General features: G+C 40.9%; 6 protein-coding genes across 6 annotated transcripts; 4 read left to right on the top strand and 2 right to left on the bottom strand.

The window, feature by feature from the left end:
* Window positions 1-14: 14 nt before the first annotated feature.
* BATDEDRAFT_91650 (uncharacterized protein) lies at window positions 15-870 on the top strand (the record flags this gene model as incomplete). The annotated part of the gene is made up of 5 exons (XM_006682006.1): window positions 15-99; window positions 213-228; window positions 359-383; window positions 563-650; window positions 752-870. The coding sequence occupies 5 exons, from the start codon at window positions 15-17 to the stop codon at window positions 817-819; spliced, it is 282 nt and encodes a 93-aa protein (XP_006682069.1). The 3' UTR covers window positions 820-870.
* A 290-nt stretch (window positions 871-1,160) lies between these two features.
* On the top strand, window positions 1,161-5,530 carry BATDEDRAFT_17774 (uncharacterized protein). Its single transcript, XM_006681826.1, has 13 exons — window positions 1,161-1,692; window positions 1,764-2,051; window positions 2,169-2,240; window positions 2,338-2,481; window positions 2,590-2,883; window positions 2,951-3,220; window positions 3,325-3,483; window positions 3,547-3,592; window positions 3,656-4,117; window positions 4,241-4,512; window positions 4,576-4,687; window positions 4,776-4,886; window positions 4,987-5,530. Exons 1-13 carry the CDS (start codon window positions 1,441-1,443, stop codon window positions 5,277-5,279), a joined length of 2,775 nt encoding a protein of 924 aa, XP_006681889.1. The 5' UTR covers window positions 1,161-1,440; the 3' UTR covers window positions 5,280-5,530.
* Window positions 5,531-5,831: 301 nt separating this feature from the next.
* BATDEDRAFT_36002 (uncharacterized protein) lies at window positions 5,832-9,999 on the bottom strand. The gene is made up of 9 exons (XM_006681921.1): window positions 9,370-9,999; window positions 9,033-9,305; window positions 8,880-8,972; window positions 8,620-8,778; window positions 8,320-8,547; window positions 7,893-8,162; window positions 7,074-7,818; window positions 6,641-6,924; window positions 5,832-6,564 (listed from the first exon to the last, which is right to left on the bottom strand). Exons 1-9 carry the CDS (start codon window positions 9,967-9,969, stop codon window positions 5,947-5,949), a joined length of 3,270 nt encoding a protein of 1,089 aa, XP_006681984.1. The 5' UTR covers window positions 9,970-9,999; the 3' UTR covers window positions 5,832-5,946.
* A 173-nt stretch (window positions 10,000-10,172) lies between these two features.
* BATDEDRAFT_27594 (uncharacterized protein) lies at window positions 10,173-11,293 on the top strand (the record flags this gene model as incomplete). Its single annotated transcript, XM_006681851.1, has 5 exons — window positions 10,173-10,181; window positions 10,235-10,363; window positions 10,424-10,641; window positions 10,708-10,930; window positions 11,018-11,293. 5 exons carry the CDS (start codon window positions 10,173-10,175, stop codon window positions 11,291-11,293), a joined length of 855 nt encoding a protein of 284 aa, XP_006681914.1.
* A 57-nt stretch (window positions 11,294-11,350) lies between these two features.
* BATDEDRAFT_17771 (uncharacterized protein) lies at window positions 11,351-14,087 on the bottom strand. Its single transcript, XM_006681825.1, has 3 exons — window positions 13,951-14,087; window positions 13,466-13,712; window positions 11,351-13,395 (listed from the first exon to the last, which is right to left on the bottom strand). The coding sequence occupies exons 1-3, from the start codon at window positions 14,071-14,073 to the stop codon at window positions 11,456-11,458; spliced, it is 2,310 nt and encodes a 769-aa protein (XP_006681888.1). The 5' UTR covers window positions 14,074-14,087; the 3' UTR covers window positions 11,351-11,455.
* Window positions 14,088-15,504: 1,417 nt separating this feature from the next.
* Window positions 15,505-17,829, top strand: BATDEDRAFT_91789 (uncharacterized protein; the record flags this gene model as incomplete). Its single annotated transcript, XM_006682005.1, has 2 exons — window positions 15,505-16,024; window positions 16,088-17,829. The coding sequence occupies 2 exons, from the start codon at window positions 15,505-15,507 to the stop codon at window positions 17,827-17,829; spliced, it is 2,262 nt and encodes a 753-aa protein (XP_006682068.1).
* Between the last annotated feature and the right edge of the window lie 127 nt (window positions 17,830-17,956).

Below are 17,956 nucleotides of genomic sequence, written 5' to 3'. Positions count from 1 at the left end.
TTCTTTCCAACAAAATGTCATCTGTCTTTGCCAAGACTGCTCTGCGTGCTAAAGCCTCTCTCAGACTCGTCCGTGGTGGCCACAAGGTTTCTTCCTGGGGTAGGCATTTGCTACTGCACTATGAGCTGTTTTGTACAAGTTGCTCATTCAACATTGTTACTATGAATAAAAACTGCAAATGGTTCGCTTGATCCAACCTTGACTGCAACTAGGTCCCATCCATTTCGAGTAAGTCCTGTTTAGTTTTATCATTGCTACTGTGGTGATACTGGATTACAATATATTACGACTTGACTCATTCAACTCAATCCTGCGACTGACCTGTGTTTGTTGAATTTCTTGCTGTTGTTGAATGTAGAGGCATCAACTGGGTTGGCAACGGTGTAAGTGTACTATGCTGATATACTGGACTGCAGTTTTAATTATGGTTTATTTTTGTACTTGAGTTGTCTGGTATCAACCTGTCCAGCCCATGAGCCATGCTGCACTTGCAACTGCCATACATTTGGTTCTTGAAATTTCAACCCATCTGAAATTCACATCGATTGACCATGACATATAGGCCGTTCCATTCAGTTCCAAAAACCCTATTCTATTCAAGAGCGTTTTCTGGATTGTCTCTGCTGCTGTCTTTGCCATTCCCTTTTACAGTAAGATCTTTTGGCTGCATGTTGAATGCATTGGTCATATTGCAAGGTGTGCATGATTTTAAACATGCATTGTGTGATTGGAATGGATGACTATTATGTAGGTGTTGAGCGCAAGGTATGGCATCTGCGCGTTGCCAAATGGGAAGCCGAAAAGGCCAGCAAGGAATAAACAAGTCTGAATCCAATATGGAAAGGACTGATATTGCTGTCTAAGCCATGTATACCTTTGGAGATTGGCTTAGTCCTACTTTTTCATTTGATTAAATCCCAATAGACCCGATTGAATCTACAATTCGTTAAAGCAATACCATTATTAGGATGATCATAGCATAAGGATATACACAAGACAGTACTTGATAGACATCGATAGATGAATCGATGGATGAATCGGAATAACAATACAAGCCAATTGAATACAAGATTAAAATGGCATTTCGAGATGCTTTTCCTAAAACCAACTAGACCATCCAACTTGCTCGGTCTTGGTCTTGACATTTCCATGGCCAACCAGGTTGCTGTCGCGGATGACACTATTCCATACGGTGCTGTCATTGAACCACCTAGCATAGGTCAGATATGCTCAATTGATATTTATTCGTTGTCCAAGTCGGCTGAATGCCCAGCCAGATAGTGGCTGGCAAAAACATTTATAAAATTGCAAATGTCAGCAGAGTGAATGCAATGGTTTATTTCCAGCAAACTGAAGTCGTCGATGCATGCTCAATGATTTATTGCTGTTCTATCGAATGAACTCTTGAATGAACCGAGCCACTATTATCCCTTCATTCGAATGAGCGCAGTACAGACTAACATTGCAATTAATAATTTAGTAAGAAACCTTAGCACTCCCACACTTGCTCATTCCAGCAGTCACAGGAGTCAGCGCAGTATTGCCAATTCAGAGTCTATGCATGAAGTCAGTATCGTGTATCCTGCATTACTATCGCAAGTCGCAATGGCTTTTAAAAGTCGGGTTTCATTGGATACACATTTAAAGGATTTGTTGGAATACACAGACTCGTTTTTTGGTCGGGATGGTGTTGTATGTCAATATGAGTTGTTTTCACTTTATATCAACCCTTTAGTTAATATTACATCTTATTTTCATTGTAGGATGTTTTGTGCTATATAATCAAAACCTCGGATCGAAATCTTTCTTTGTTGCTCGGTAGGGCATTGGACGCACAGGGATTCTTTCATGATGTAACGTATACCCACAGACTGCGTGATAGTCCACATGAACTCTACAAATTCGAAAGCTGGGAGTCAGAAGATACTAAAACAAGAGATTTGGATTTACTACCTCATGGAGTGTTTACTCTACTTACTGATTGCTATGTGCCAACTTGCACTCGCGATCAACTGTGCTACAGCATTACTTGTCCACGCAGAATTGAACAGGTGGGACTACTCTTGCTCAATTGAACATTCCAAGTGCCTGCTTGGCTCTACTATGCTATACGCTGGCTCACTGTTACGGAAATCACCAACTAATCTATGCAACCGTATTTTATTTAGAGAACACGGCTTCATCGCCAGGCTAATATGCTGTTGAGTCGGCACTACAGTAAAGGGTCTATTAATGAAAAGGTAGTTGAGCTTGTTCAACAATTCACCATTTTTTTCATGATCGCGTTGGTTTCAAGAGCTATTTGCTAAATTATGCTTTTGACACTTTACGCCTTAGGCAATCGGAACGCTTTGGTCTACCTCTGTATCAAAGGAAATAGTTGCTTCTGTTTCTGATAAAGAGAGGCTTCGACAAGAAGTGATATTCGAGATTATTAACGGCGAACGCGAGTTTGTCGAGGATTTGGACATCATGACAAAGGTAATGGTGGCTTTTGACAATGCAGCGTTATAATAACATTTATGTAACTCGAAGCTGTAAAATTTTCAACTGCACTCAGGCTAATAACTATATTTCAAATATATTCAGGTTTTCATCCAGCCACTGCGAGAACGTAACATTATTGAGCCAGAAAGAAAAGAAAAGTTTATCCAAGACGTGTTTCTCAATATTACAGAGCTTCATACAATCAACTCAAAGCTTCTACGCAAGCTGCTTATTCGACAAAAGGAAAATCCAGTGGTTGACAAAATCGGTGATATTTTCATTAATATTGCTAATGAATTTTACCCATATGTAGAGTATGGTGCAAAGCAAGTGTATGCAAAAAACTTGCTGGACGAAGAAAAAGCAAGCAATCTAGATTTTGTAAAGTTTTTAAAGGTATCCCTTTATATTTGTGGTGGTTTAAAAGTAGTTTAATGTTTATTGAAATAGTTCAACATGACAGGAATGCGAAAGACTACCAGCATTACGAAAACTTCCACTAGAGAGTTTCCTAGCACGTCCAACAACACGAATGGGCCGGTACCCATTGCTATTGAAGCCTGTGATGGAAAAATCCGCAGAAACCCATCCAGATCGCACTCTTATTCCACAGGCACTTTTGTCTATTCGAGAAGTATTGGCAAGTATTAATGTCGAAGCTGGAAAGGCAGATAATATTGTAAAGCTGTCTCGATTAGATAGACAGCTCCAATTTGACGAAGGAGAGAAAGAAGTTAGTGTTTTTATTGCTGCATGAGCTTATCAGATATTTTGATGTGGAAATGATCAGGCTGTTTATCTTACTCAATGCATTATATTTATTTGATGATGTGCTAGGATTTGCGATTGAATGATGAAGGTCGCACGATTGTTCGCGACGGAAAACTCATGTTAAAAAGATCTGGAAATGATATGGAGCTGAGTGTGTTTTTATTTGACCACATGTTTCTTATTACTCGGAAAAAAGAAAACGGGCACTACAAAGTTGCTCGTAAAGTAAGTTTGAATTTTACATCTAGATTGATTTGATCCTCATCTAATACTTTGGCATTATGCTAGCCAATTCCATTGGAATTGCTCACCTTTCGACTCGACAAACCACCACGTGCTGGAGGCGATCTTGTTTCTACAGCCACTTCTAAAGCTGCTACACTATATGGAGTAGCAGCGCAAAAACCCAATTCCATCAGCCACAAACATACACATTCTGGTTCAAATCCCATGGCATTAACAGATTCTGCATCACGCACATTCCCTATTTTTATCTCTCATTTGGGTCAATCTGGCGGCCAATATACTTTGTTGGCATCTTCTCAGGCCGATCGCCAATCCTGGTGTGATGCTATTGAGAAACAAAAAACTATTCTTAGTGAACGCAAGAAAAGGTTTGAAATTGTTAGCTTGGTGAGCTCAGGGTTTCCAGTCTCAAACCGCATCAACTGTTCGATATCCTATCTTGATCGGCTGATTCTTGGAACTGATTTTGGACTTTTTGTTGGAACCGAATATCCGACTTCTACTGACTTGTTGACCGAGTTGAACGAAAACCGATTTGTGAAAGTTATTGATTTAGAAAGAATTGTTCAGGTTGATGTTTTGCCCAATAATGATAATCTTTTGGTGCTTTCGGGTGAGTGGGTAGTGTGGATTAAAGCGTAATCAATATGCTTGACTTGCTTTTATTCAACCTGGATTCATGCCGCGCTAACCAACATGTCATCTATTTCTCGTATACTCATACTGTGATGTGTAGACAAGACACTGCTGTCATTTCCTTTGCAGGTTTTGAATATATCGGAAGTGGATACTACAGGAGCTGGATATAAAGGCAAAAAGATTGGATCGCACGTGTCGTTTTTTAAACAAGGTATATGTGCCGAACGGACGTTGGTTTGTGCAGTCAAGTCCACTGCACTGACTGCAACAATCAAGGTGCTTGAGCCGGTTGGGCTAGGTGTAAATAATCTTCGTGGCAAGATCGGTAAACTTTTTCGTGCTACCAATGACGCTCTTCGTGTCTACAAGGTGAGATGGATATGAAATAGCATAGTGACGCATCTGTATTAACACTGAATTGTTGTGTTTCAGGAATTCTATATTCCCACAGAATCTAAATCAATTCACTATCTTAAATCAAAGCTGTGTGTTGGGTGTGCAAAAGGATTCGAGATTGTTGATTTGGAATCTCTGAATACTCAAGGTATGTCATGCCTATTTTTCTCTTTCAACCAAAACATGCTTGACAAGCATAGTACATAGTTACCAAAGTGTATATCTTTACCATTTAGGGCTGCTGGATCCAACGGACGAGTCGCTTGATTTTGTCCTTAAAAAGGAAACTGTGCGTCCTATTTCAATCTTTCGAGTGCGCGATGGCGATTTTTTTTTGTGTTATAACGGTAAGTAATTTGATTTTACCCTTCGAGTGTGTAAATAGTGGCTGCTGCATGATACGGCAAAGTTAAAATTGTATTACCTGTTCTTCAATCACCACTACAGAATTTGGATTCTACATTGACCGACTTGGACGACGCGCTAAAACTGACTGGCTTGTTCAATGGGCAGGAGCGCCGACCGCATTTTCCTTTGCCCCACCTTATATCATTGCCTTTGAGCCATCGTTTATAGAGATTAGGCATGTAGACACGGGTGAATTACAACAGATTATTCAAACAAACAATTTACGGGCGTTGAATGCAGATTCCGATGCATTGCATTGCGCCATGGATTTGATGGACGATATGCAACAGGTGTTTCGATTGCAACCCATTGATCAATTTAGATTGAGATGAATGTGACAATAGGAAGCAGAAACTCCACGTTACTATTTTATTGACTGCTGGTGTTCAATTGGAATAGCCTGGACTTGGGGTACCTATAAGCTGATATCATTGGGTTGCGTCAAATCAAGGTACACCACTTGGTTTTCCAAACCGTTATATCTTGCCTGATCACCACTTGAACCCATCCGATATAGCAGTCTGCAATACTCTGATCATTCCATATTAGATTGAATCCACTTTTTAATGAAACGTTTTATTTCAAAATTGTTCATGTTTGACTCGACTCGAAACTATGCAGCTGAATACGGGGATAAGGATATGCCAAATGAAACTGACATGTTGATGGTAGATTTAATTTTCTAGAATAGGTCGATGTTGTACTTGACAGTATGTTATGGGCAACAATGGGATGGCTATCCAGCATATATTGAGCTTATTGTTTACCGTCAACAAGCTTTCTGATGTGCACCATTCAATCATTTCAAGGTAAACTTTCTCGAGATGGAACCGACTATTCAGTTTGCTTTCTCAAGCTCCAATCATTTTAATTGAATTCGCCATATCATAAAACCTTGCGCTTTATTGAAAACGTACAGATAGGATGGCATTAATCATGAATAATAATGAAAGGTTGAATGATTCAGGTTAAAAATGATACAGTATAGTCAAATTAACATCAAACACCGTGGCTTTGTGATGAGATTGGCTTGAGTGAAAGCCAAACACCCAGTAACGATCCAGCAGCCAAGTATAAATGCTTGGGTGCAACATTCAACGGCCTGAGTTTTCTCACAGCAGGCGTGGCAGTCGCACCAACAGTTGGATGGTCTTCAAAAGAATCGGTATCCAGTGCATTGCCATGACCCGTACCAGCAATATCGTCACAAATTTCCTCTGCGGTTAAAATTTGTGCCAAAGATCCACTTTCAATCAATCGAACTTCAATAAATGATTCGTCAAACGCAAACAAATATTGATCCACAACTGCAAAATGGGTCGGCGAGCCATGGAAAGATATAATCCATTGACCTCGAGCGCGGTGACCAAATTTGTCAATTACAATGGCAAATTCTTGGAAACACAGAAGAAAAGAGGCATCAGGAAGACGGAAAATGGCTACAGGTGTCTGGTGCTCGCGATTAAGGACAAAGCTAAGAGATTTATCACGGTGATCAAGAATGCCTTGAGTTTTTAAAGTCGTGAGCTGAATCATTTCAAAGCCTTTGGTCGAGCCAATGCAAAGCATAGAGTTGAGAAAATCTACACATCGACTCTCGGATGGAACATAAAGTTCCTATAGATTTAAAAATAATTGAGCAACCACCATGCCAACAGGACACCTCATTTAAATTTATAAACTCCAAATTTACCTTGTGAACACGCAACGACTCTGTAATATTCAGAATATCGCGATTGCTGTTGTGAAAAAATCGACCGAGTCGATAGCGAATTGGGTTTGCAGTACCTCCACTTGAAGGTTTCCATATTTTGATACTGGAATTGAGTGGCTGTGAATTGACGGTACACACTAGAGGCTCGCCAGATAGTATACCTTGTTTGAAAAAAGAAACGGGGGACGTGACTCGACGACCTTTAGTAAGGGGTGCGTTATTTTTATAAATAATGTCTATCGGAAATGTATATAAGACCTTGTCTAAGCACATACCCATACAATCAACGTTAGTACGTGTCGCATGACAATAAACAACGACAAAGCCGAGCAGTTGCAAATATGGAATTTCATCATCGTCTGTTTTCAAAATAATAAACCATGGCACCAAGTTTGTCATTTGAAAAACTTACCAGCAAGAACCAACATGGACTGAGACTCGATCTGAATATCAATTTTAGTGACCCGCTTCATATCAATAATCTTGGTAAATTCAGAAGATTGTACTGAACAGATCGAGTTTGATCGCATCGATAATCCAAAGCGTGTTGGTATGGAGGGTGCTACTTCGATGGGGCCAGTCCATGTATTTGCTTTTTTTATCGAGTTGTCTCGATCAGCGATATAAACACCATTGGATCCACCTACAATGATATAGCCTTCCCACGTTATCACACTTGTAGGGAATGCGTCGGGAATTGCAGTATCGATTGGACCACGCCATAATGGAGTCAATGAGATGTAGCTTGTTTGAATTTTGCGAACTGCTTTTTGTTTTTCAATGGCTTCCTGCCATGATTCAACCTCTGAGTGATTTACAGCTTGGAGAGATAGTGTGCCACTATCTCTACCACCAAATGAGATTTCAAACGTAGGAAGTTTAGAATAGTCGATTGATTTGTGTCTGGATTTAAGTTGTCCTTCTGAAAAACTGGATGTGAAGTTTGCCGAAGTGAACTGATCCCTAGATACAGTGACCAGTTCAAGTGGGAATGGATGTCGTATAATTTTCAAGAGGCCATTCGACTTTTCTCGAACGACCAATAACATATGGTCAAATAAAAAAACAGTTACTTCGCAGTCATTGTTGGGTCGCCGTAAAAGAGTTAGTTTTCCTTCTCGTATGATTATACGGCCAGGACTCATAAGCCGCAATGCCTAAATAATATAAAAATGATGAAACAACTAAGTCAATGTGTTTTTAAACTGGTATGTCTTTAACATGAACATACATCTTCAGTATTTTCTTGAGGAGTAAAAGTTTTGGATAGTTTTTCAAGCCGCAGCAGATTGACTGCATGACCTGCATCTCTATTCAGTCGTGTAAGAATTTCTTGAAGTGTGTCTCTAGCTTTTGTCATTTGAAGCGAGTCGGGATGATCATCGGAAGTATATTTCAAGATTTCTTTAAGAAGCAGGGGATAACGAGCAAATCGTGTTGTTGGGGCGGCAAGGAAGCTCTCAAGGGGTAATTTTCTTAGTTCAGGACGAACCATGCACTCCTAGAATCATACACAAAGCGAGATTAAGTACAGCTTCATACAGTGCATTTAATCCAGCTAATATGAATCTGATTTATCATAATATACTTGCATCCAAGAAATAACAGAGATTAGGATTGATGCATTTTTCGTCATCCAGATATGCCTTGGCATAGACCTGATGGCCACCGTAGCCAACATAAGCCTCAAACTCTTTGATTAAACCCAGAAATGTGTCACCAATGCCACCTGATACAACCAAATTGGATTGCAAAGCAATCAATCCTTTGATGAGTTTTCGATTTGCTGTGAGCAAGTCGTTTATATTAAAAAAAACAGTCTTGATGAATGCATCGCGCCTATCACTCTGGATGATTGTTCCTGAGTTGAGTGGATCCATGAATATCTAGTATTTCAACAGGATAGACAGTGTCAATAAGTTGAAAAGCAATGATGGACCAATACACAGAGTATTTACTTTGATGACAGCCTCTAAATCCTGGACATAGTCACGCTCGCCATTAATGAGTTCAAAAATGACTTCCTGTCGCTTGCGTTCCTTTGGAGTAAATGATTCTAGTATAGTGATTGAAACGGTCTCTCTCCACAGTGCGGTGATTCGAGGTTGAAAAGTAGGCTAATATGCAAAGCAAATAGACAAGATTGATAAACTTAGTATATTGAGTGGTATACGCAATGACACAAAGATGATCCAGTGCCAGTTAAAGATAGCCTTACTGGTGCTTCATTAGTGAGTCGACCGTCCTGGGACACGCAGATTGAAGATCTACCTGCAAATGTAGTGATGGGATCGCCATACTGTAGATTGTGCTATGATTGACAATGTAGTTTAGTAAAACAAAAACATTCAAGATCTGATGCTAGTCGTACCTCTGCAAGTGTGCAAGGACACGAAAGACTTGCACATATAAATGTGGAAGGACACGTAGACATGTAGCAAGGAGTCAATGGAAGAAAAACACCAGATAGAGAATCTACAGGTGGATCAAGGATCAGACAGAGAGGAATGTGATTGTATGTAGCCAGATTGTTAATGTGATCGCCCGTGGCAGCAACAACGACACATTTTCTTGTAGCAAAAACCTCGACCACGAGTTGCACCAACACAAGATCAGTAATACCGATAATGTTGCTAGTTAAATGCTAGTCAATCAGCAAGAGTTAGTTGAATAGTTTGACATGATAAATCTAAACACGAATGACATACAACAAGAGATTCTCCCGTGATGGCAGGAGTACAAGACAGACCAGAATTGGTGATTTTGGAGAAAGTAGAGCCAATCCTGATATTAGTTTCTGATGACACAGAATCAGCACTGACGAACAAGGGAATAGCTTGAACAAGATTAGAGTAAATACAAGACAATAACGCTCTTTCAGTAATAGGAAGTAACAGTTGTTTATCCAGTGCAGAAGCAAGACGTTGGTCTAATATTGAACTATCCAGATGACCACAACAATCCTGTGAATGAGTTCCATGAGAAGATTGGTAGTGAATAGTAGGTGGTTTAGATAATGGAGAAGACTGATTTGAAGAAGCTTGAATGATAGAAACATGGTTATGTAAACTGGAAGAGCGTTGAAGAATGTTACTATTAGAAGCTTGTGATGTAGCAGTTTGAGGAGCAGAATAAACCAGTTGAGTAGAAGATAAACTGGTCTTTCGAGAAGGCAGAATGACAGGACTCGTCATGGCAGAATGAACAGAATTGAAGCTTGCAGCGTATGGAGAAAGAAGCGAAGCATTCTGATTGACAGTGTTAGTCAAGCTGTCTGTTGGGTTGAAATCCTTTACTGGAGCAGCCATGGCAGCAACTCCAATCTTGGTTGTGAATTCCATCGCAGAATTCAAGCGAATTCAACTTTATCAATTTAATGTCTTGTTCGCTCAACAACTCGTCCAACAACTTGCTGCTGCTCATGAGATTCTTATCTCGTTGTTTATTACTCAAAGACTGTCCTGATTCTTCTCTTACAAAACAACTTCCTTTTTCATGTCAATTGAATCGCATGGCTGCTGTAAGTCTTGTCGAATCAAGTCTGTAATAATCTTACTAAATTCATTTGTCTAGTATCTCGAGTGTATGCAGGTTATGTTTGATAATGTTTATAAACTACAAGCTTCTACTCATCCTATTGAGTTGGATCTTCTCAAGTCTCAGTTACATACCTTTTCTCAGTGGATTGAAGACCAGAAATTGGTAACGTAAATCACTATTCAACTCTCTTGTTCTGTAACTGATTTGCTCTTCTTTGTATAGAAACTCTCGTTGGAACAAATTCATCAACACAAGGAATCAACTGTCGATGCAACCAACAATCTGTCTCTTGAATCGTCTTCTTCATCTAATCAAATAGAACTGCATCGACTTGAGCTTCTTAAACTTCCCATTTATTCTCCAAATCGTCTTGCTACAAAAAATACTATTCTACAATCCGAAACACTATCAGGAGAAATCGAAATGCTACCATTTAAAAGGTAGTTTTTTAAACTGTTTCACATAAATACTTTGCAATCGACTAACCGTTTTATTGCCAATACAAGAAATGTTCAGGCAGATAAAGCTGAATTGCTTGGTAGTGCTGCTCAGTCAAACCATCTGCTTTCTACACCTTCATCTTCTGGTGTAACCAGCAAAGCATTGGCTTCGATTATTGAACGCAATCGTAAACTACAAGATGATTTATCCACAGATCTCGCATTTCATGCCGAACAGCTTAAACTCAATTCGCTTTTATTTCAAAATAAACTTGAAATGGATGCCAAGGTAATGGTTTCCTTGCTTCGGATCTTGACCCCTGTCTTGCATCACCGTAAATGATCTTTGGATGATACTGAAATCATTGTATTGTAGGTTTTAGAAGAGACTGATGAGCAACTGGGTCACAACCTAATAAGATTGCAGCGTGAAAGAAAGAGTATCAAAGCATTCACATCTAAATCATGGGGAACAACCTTTTTGATATGGGGCAGCATTATAGTCGTGATACTGTTGGCCATGTTTACATTCATGGTAATGCAAGTTGCGCGTCCTGTTCGTAGATACTCTCATCGTACTACTACCATCAAAACTACATCCTCAACCACCACTAGCATACACTCGATACCACCCGATTATTATTTTGATTAAAGTGTTGTCGGCTGTCTTGCACAACATCATTCAATAAAATACAAACAGTCCAATTTTAAAACATGATTCAGAATAAAAATATGTTATTCAAGATAAATGCTAAATCCAATCAATGATAAAGGAATGGTGGAAAAACAGAATCAAATCAATAAAATGGATGAATTAAGCAGAGCTGGCTGCACGGAACTCCTTGGCAACATCGCACATGTTCTTGAGAGCAGACTCGGTCTCGGCCCAGCCACGAGTCTTAAGACCACAGTCGGGGTTAACCCAGAGAAGACGGGTGTCAATATACTTGGAAATGGCTTGAAGACGTTCCTTGATCTCAGTAGCAGGTGGAACACGAGGAGAATGGATATCGTAGAGACCGGGACCAATGCCACGAGTGTAGCCATGAGCCTCAAAGGCACGCAACAATTTGAGGTCAGACTTGGAGTTCTCAATGGTAATGCAGTCGGCATCAAGGTCGGAAATGGACTGGAAAATGTCGTTAAAGTCAGAGTAGCACATGTGTGTGTGGATCTGAGTCTCGTCCTTGACACCAGTGGAGGAAAGCAAGAAGGAGTTGACAGCCCATTCGAGATAAGCGGCATGAGCTTCCTTGCGAAGGGGAAGACCCTCACGAATAGCAGGCTCATCAATCTGAATGGCAGGAAGACCAGCAGCTTCAAGATCGCATACTTCCTTACGCAGAGCAAGTGCAATCTGGAAAGTAGTGTCCTTTCGGGGTTGATCATCACGAACAAACGACCACTGAAGCATGGTGACGGGACCAGTAAGCATACCCTTCATAGGCTTGGTGGTGAGAGACTGTGCGTAAACAGAGACATCAACAGTCATGGCAGTAGGACGGCTGACATCACCAAAGATAATAGGAGGCTTGACGCAACGAGATCCGTAGGACTGGACCCAACCGTTCTCGGAAAAGACGTAACCCTTGAGGTGTTCACCGAAAAATTCAACCATGTCGTTACGCTCAAACTCACCGTGGACAAGAACATCAAGACCGACGTTCTCCTGGAAGCGAACAGTCTTTTCGATTTCAGACTTGACAAAGTCATCGTACTGCTTCTGAGTCCACTCGCTCTTCTTGAACTTTTGACGAGCAACACGGACATCCTTGGTTTGAGGGAATGATCCGACAGTGGTGGTAGGGAAAGCAGGCAGATTGAGCTTAGTCTTCTGAACGGCTTCACGAACAGCAAACTCGTGTTGACGCTTGAACATGGCAGGAGAAAGGTTCTTGAGCTCTTCCTGAACCTTGGGGTCGTGGATCAGAGGAGAAACCTTGCGGTCCTCAATGGCAGCCTTGTTGGCAGCAAGCTCGGCAGCAACAGAAGATGGGTCTGAAACAGCCTTGGCAATGATCTGGAGCTCGTGCAATTTCTGAACAGCAAATGACATCCACGCCTTGATGGTGGGGTTCATCTTCTTTTCAGACTCGAGAGAGTGGGGGGAATGGAGCATCGAGCAAGAAGGAGCAACAAGAACGCGAGCAGCACCGACAGCAGCAACAGCCTTCTTGACAGTGGCAATAGATTTGGCAAGATCGTTCATCCAAATGTTACGGCCATTGACAACACCAACAGAAACAGATTTGGTTGATCCGGCAATGCGAGCAAGGACAAGGTCAAGATCTTCGGGAGCACGGACAAGGTCAACGTGAATGGTATCAATGGGAAGATCAGCAATGAAATCAAGGTTGGATCCAATAGTACCGAAATACGAAGCAACCATGATGTTGAGCTTGGGGCAAGCAGCACGGATAGCAGCGTAGGTCTTGGTGTAAGCAGCCTTGAGAGAGGCGGGCTGGTCGAGAGCAAGAATAGACTCATCGATCTGGACGTGAGTAGCACCGGCCTCTTGCAGCTTAGTAAGCAGCGAGGTGTATACAGGCAGGAAAGAGTCGAGCAGCGACAGAACATCAAATCCGGCCGAAGCGTTTTTGTCGCCCTTTCCGAGCAAAAGGAACGAAATGGGACCAAGCAAAACAGGACGAGTCGCAACACCAATAGATTTGGCCTCGAGGAACTCTTCAACGGGTTTAAGAGTGTTCAGACTAAACTTGGTGGATGAAGAGAACTCGGGAACAATGTAATGGTCTGAAAAGCAACAAGAATCAAGTCAGTCAGCAGATCTATAAGCAACACATTAAACACTCCAATTACTTACAGTTGGTATCGAACCACTTTTTCATCTCCATAGCAGGAACATCGATTCCTTCAGCGGGACGCTGCAGACCACGACCCATAGCAAAGTATTGGTCAATCTTGTTGGGAATAGAGTGGTAGCGATCGGGAATGACACCAAACAGGAAGGCATGGTCAAGAACATGGTCGTACATGGAAAAGTCGTTGGATGGAACATATCCAGCAGAGAGAACTTGACTCTGAAGCTTCCAGTGAGTAGCACGAAGTGCCTATTGAACAAGTGTACAAACATAATAAGCCAACCAAACATGAAATTGCATAAACAATAAATCAGATCTTCAATGAGTGGATTTGTCAGCAACACAAAAATGGAATCAACAACAGCAGGGGTTGAACAAGACACTCAGTTGATGATTAAACAGTACAATTCATATATTCTCAACATGTATCGATGCAACAGTATAGAATGTTTAAAGATCAGTTCAACTTCCGCCCAACAAAACTAACCTTGGCACCAGCAAGCAGGTCGTCACAAGAGATCTTGCTAGCCCAGTAGGCTTCGACCAACTTTTTAAGGTCACGAACAGCACCCATGCGAGGGAAACCGAGATTTGTAGCAACAACAGACATGATAGTATAGTAATAAAGATCTGAATGTACCGACAAGATCAATACAAAGAAACGCGTTGTATTTATAGCGACTTGAGAGCCGAGTGTTGCTGACTAATCCAACCCAACAGCCGCTCTGCAATGAATTGTTCGTTGATATTCTAAAATATTCTCAATCTTATTCAACTGTCTTGTTCAATGCTATCCACCAATCTAACACTCACAAAAATAATAGTTTTGGAATACCACCAGACTAGTCATCACAACTGAAATAGTATTTAATATAGACGCTATTTAGATGATAAATGTTGCATGGCTGTATCCACTGTATGTGTCGTCACACCCATACACCATGCAATCAATGTCTTGTATCGACTGGATTTGAGATGTCGTTGTTCATGTAGCTTGTGTACTGCCTGGATCAGTGTATTGTTATTATGAGTTGTTATATAAGCCAACCATTTTCAAGAATTTAAGCGGATGATCTACAGCCGTATTCACGCAAGCGGACCATTTAGATCCATCTATTCTGTTTTGAAATAGACAATGGTTGAATAATCATTACACTTTCCTACTGACTGACTGCTTTTTCAATAAACACAATGTCCATTATATGATACTTTGAGAATACAGCAGTTGTTTCCATGTCGATTATCAAAAGACCAGCCAACTAATGAAACTCACAAAACAATATTGTCCAGTAAATGTGGTATGAATTGTCACCAATCAAGCATGACTGCTCATCATGTACTTTGGCATCCCTATTCAATGATCCGCTTCATGTAAATACAGCTGTAGTGTGGGGTTGGGCTTGAGAAAAACATCCAGTGGTTCGTATACCGCCAAACTACCAAGTCCGACTTATACCGTCCATATAATCTGCACTGTTGATATAAAGCAAAGAATACATCAATCCTATATATGCCATCGGAAATAAAAAATGGGGCACTCTCTTCCGTAATGACTCGAGTCTGTTTGTGGCATTTGTTTCAACTGTTCCGATACAAACAACCGGAAATCTATTACAACATTCCTCTCCGACCCTTTAGCTTCAGCCTATCAAATAGGACACAATGGTTGTAGCGAGAATGTTAATGAATAAACCATATCAGCACTGGATTGATACTAGCAAGATAAACTAGTAATGCATTGTTGAAATAATAGTTCAATTCATTCTAAGCAATCATGCAGCCCTTGGTTATAGGCCGCAACTGTTATCTGCTGTCCTAATGCCTTTTCAGGAAATTAGCCGATGTGTGAATTAAATTTTCATTAGTAGTCAGATAAAGGGCTCATAGTGCTGATTGGTTAGCACGCTCCGTAGTTGAATAAATGACAAAGCAACAAACGGAAAGTAGCTAAAATCCATCGCGGATTAGCTCAACCTTGAGTATTAAAAGAAGCCGTATATCCCTGATGTCCAAGTAACGCTTTTCATTCCATCTACTCAAGATGTCACATACTGAGCCTGCACTCTCATTACCATCAAAGTCGTGTGCAAATTCATTCGGTTTGCAATTGATTTCGACAGTATCCGCAATCGTGGCGTTTGGGTTTATACTGGTACTACCTTCGTATCTTCGAGTCACCAATCAATCCTATCACATTGTTTTTGGGTCGGTCAGCTCTATAGACCAGTACTTTCTTATATACTATGTCGCACCTCTGGGTATACTTACTACAGCCATGTACATCAGATGCTGGAACAACGATGCCGATGTTGCCAACGCACTCTGTTGCTCTAAACCCAATCAAGTACCTTCTAGATTTTGGATACCCCGTTGGAAAATCATGTCTAGGCTTAGCAATGCCTTTTCTGCTTGCTCAAGTGGTGATATCCTATTAGGATCCATGGTGGTGCTATCCAATGTGCTATGGCTGATTGTTCCCATTATCATCAAGGTTCTCATGTATCCAAACGGAAAATTGCTTTCTACTCGAGGATTTTTAAACCATATTTCTAATACTGCAGGTAAATATATTTACTCGAGCGATTGACCTTGTTCTATCAACTCACCATTTTTGTGTTTTTTAGCCATGACTGGAGTATGGGATGGTGGTCTTGCAATCGTTTTTGCTGTACGAGAAAACTTGGCTGCAAAGGCACTTTTGGGAAATGATGCTGGACAGTACCATCGAGGAATCAAGTACCATATTGTTCTTGGATACGCGAGCTTTGGTTTTATTATCTATCATGCAATACACTTCTTGGTGCTGTACACTGTAGAAGGCAATCTAGCGTACAAAATACTTCCCTGGCTGAGCAACAAGGCGTATACCAACTCGATGGGCATCATTTCTTGTCTTTCGTTAATTTTGATGATTATTTCATCCATCTTTAAAGCCCGACGATCAAGCTATCGCATTTTTTACTGGACGCACCAGCTGTACATTGCATTTTTACTTTTTGCCATTGTGCATGCATATCAATCTATATACCCTTTGATTGCTCCATTGCTATACTTTATCTACGACCGTATTTTGCCGCGCTTAAAGACATCAAGAAACACCACGGCTATCATAACCAAGGTATCTTCGGATATTGTCAGAGTAGACATTCCGATCCTAGCTGAATTTAAGCAAACTAGCACCTATGCACCAGGAGATTGGATTAATCTGCTTATTCCGTCCATTTCATCAGTCAATTGGCATCCCTTTTCCATTGCATCGTATCACGCCACATCCCCAGATACAATGACCTTTTTTATCAAAAACTATGGACCATGGACAGCATCGGTTTATAATGCATCGAGTGTTTATGGTACTTCTGTCGCTGTCAAAGTAGATGGTGTGTTTGGATCTCGCAGTAAAGAGTATCTTGGATACAAACATTTGGTTTTGGTTGGTGGCGGTACTGGAATAGCAGCACTTATACCTTATATGCAGCATTATTTAAAGGCAACTGACGGTAAAATCACATTGGTTTGGACTGCTCGCAATGCATCAGATATCTGTGCTTATCGCAACATGCTTGAGCTACTGTCTCCCTCTTCAACACTTATGGATCGTGTGACGGTACATATGCATCTTACCAGATGTATTCCTACTGCTGAGGTGCCAATAGATGATGACGAAAAACTTGAGAGAACTTGCATAGATTTGTTTACCGAAAAAGAGTTGGATGCCAAAAGTGTTGTAGAAAACGAGAGTTCCATTTTCATGCATTCTCACCGCGTTTCTACCTCTGCACTATCCTATGGTACCATTCCTCAAGATAAGAAACCGTGTCAAACCATGTTTGGCATCTATGCAGCTATTCTTGCTGTGGTGATGTTTTCGTGTGGTATAACTGGATACATTCTTGGAAGAACGTTGATTCCCGGATACGAGACCCAATCGTGTCGCCTTGTACCGCAAAATACACTATCATTCATGGACAATTTCATGTGTTGGTATTACTATTACTGGGCACCAATCGTGTATGCATGTGCGTTGGCCACGGTTGGCGGGTTGGTTAGTACCACTGCAATGAATTTCTATCGGGGTCGCGGATCTTTCCAGCGTTATATTACCCAGGATGAATCAGCCACCAAACCACTCATTGAAAGCAACACTACACATCCCTTGAATGCAGAGACGCTGCAACAATGGTTTAGCCCAGTTCAAGAGCGACCAGAACTAGACACAATTCTCAAGGGTGTGTTTAGTCGTTGCAGCGATAAAGATACGGACAAAGTAGCTGTCATGGCTGCTGGACCTGAACACATGGTACGCGAAGTCGAAAGAGTGACTGTAGAGGGTGGACAGTGTTTTTATCGGGAATCATGGCAGATTTAATGCAGTATTTGGCTATTGTATATATTTATAAAGTTTATCATTTTTATAATCAAACATGACATTGTTCAAGTATTATTACAAGTGAGTTTCCAGTGTTGGCTTTTTACAAGGGATTCAATGCATTGTT

This window comes from Batrachochytrium dendrobatidis, assembly GCF_000203795.2.
Source record: "Batrachochytrium dendrobatidis JAM81 unplaced genomic scaffold BATDEscaffold_14, whole genome shotgun sequence".
NCBI classification, from domain to species: Eukaryota; Fungi; Chytridiomycota; class Chytridiomycetes; order Rhizophydiales; genus Batrachochytrium; species Batrachochytrium dendrobatidis.
This window is presented reverse-complemented; position numbering and strand designations above follow the sequence as displayed.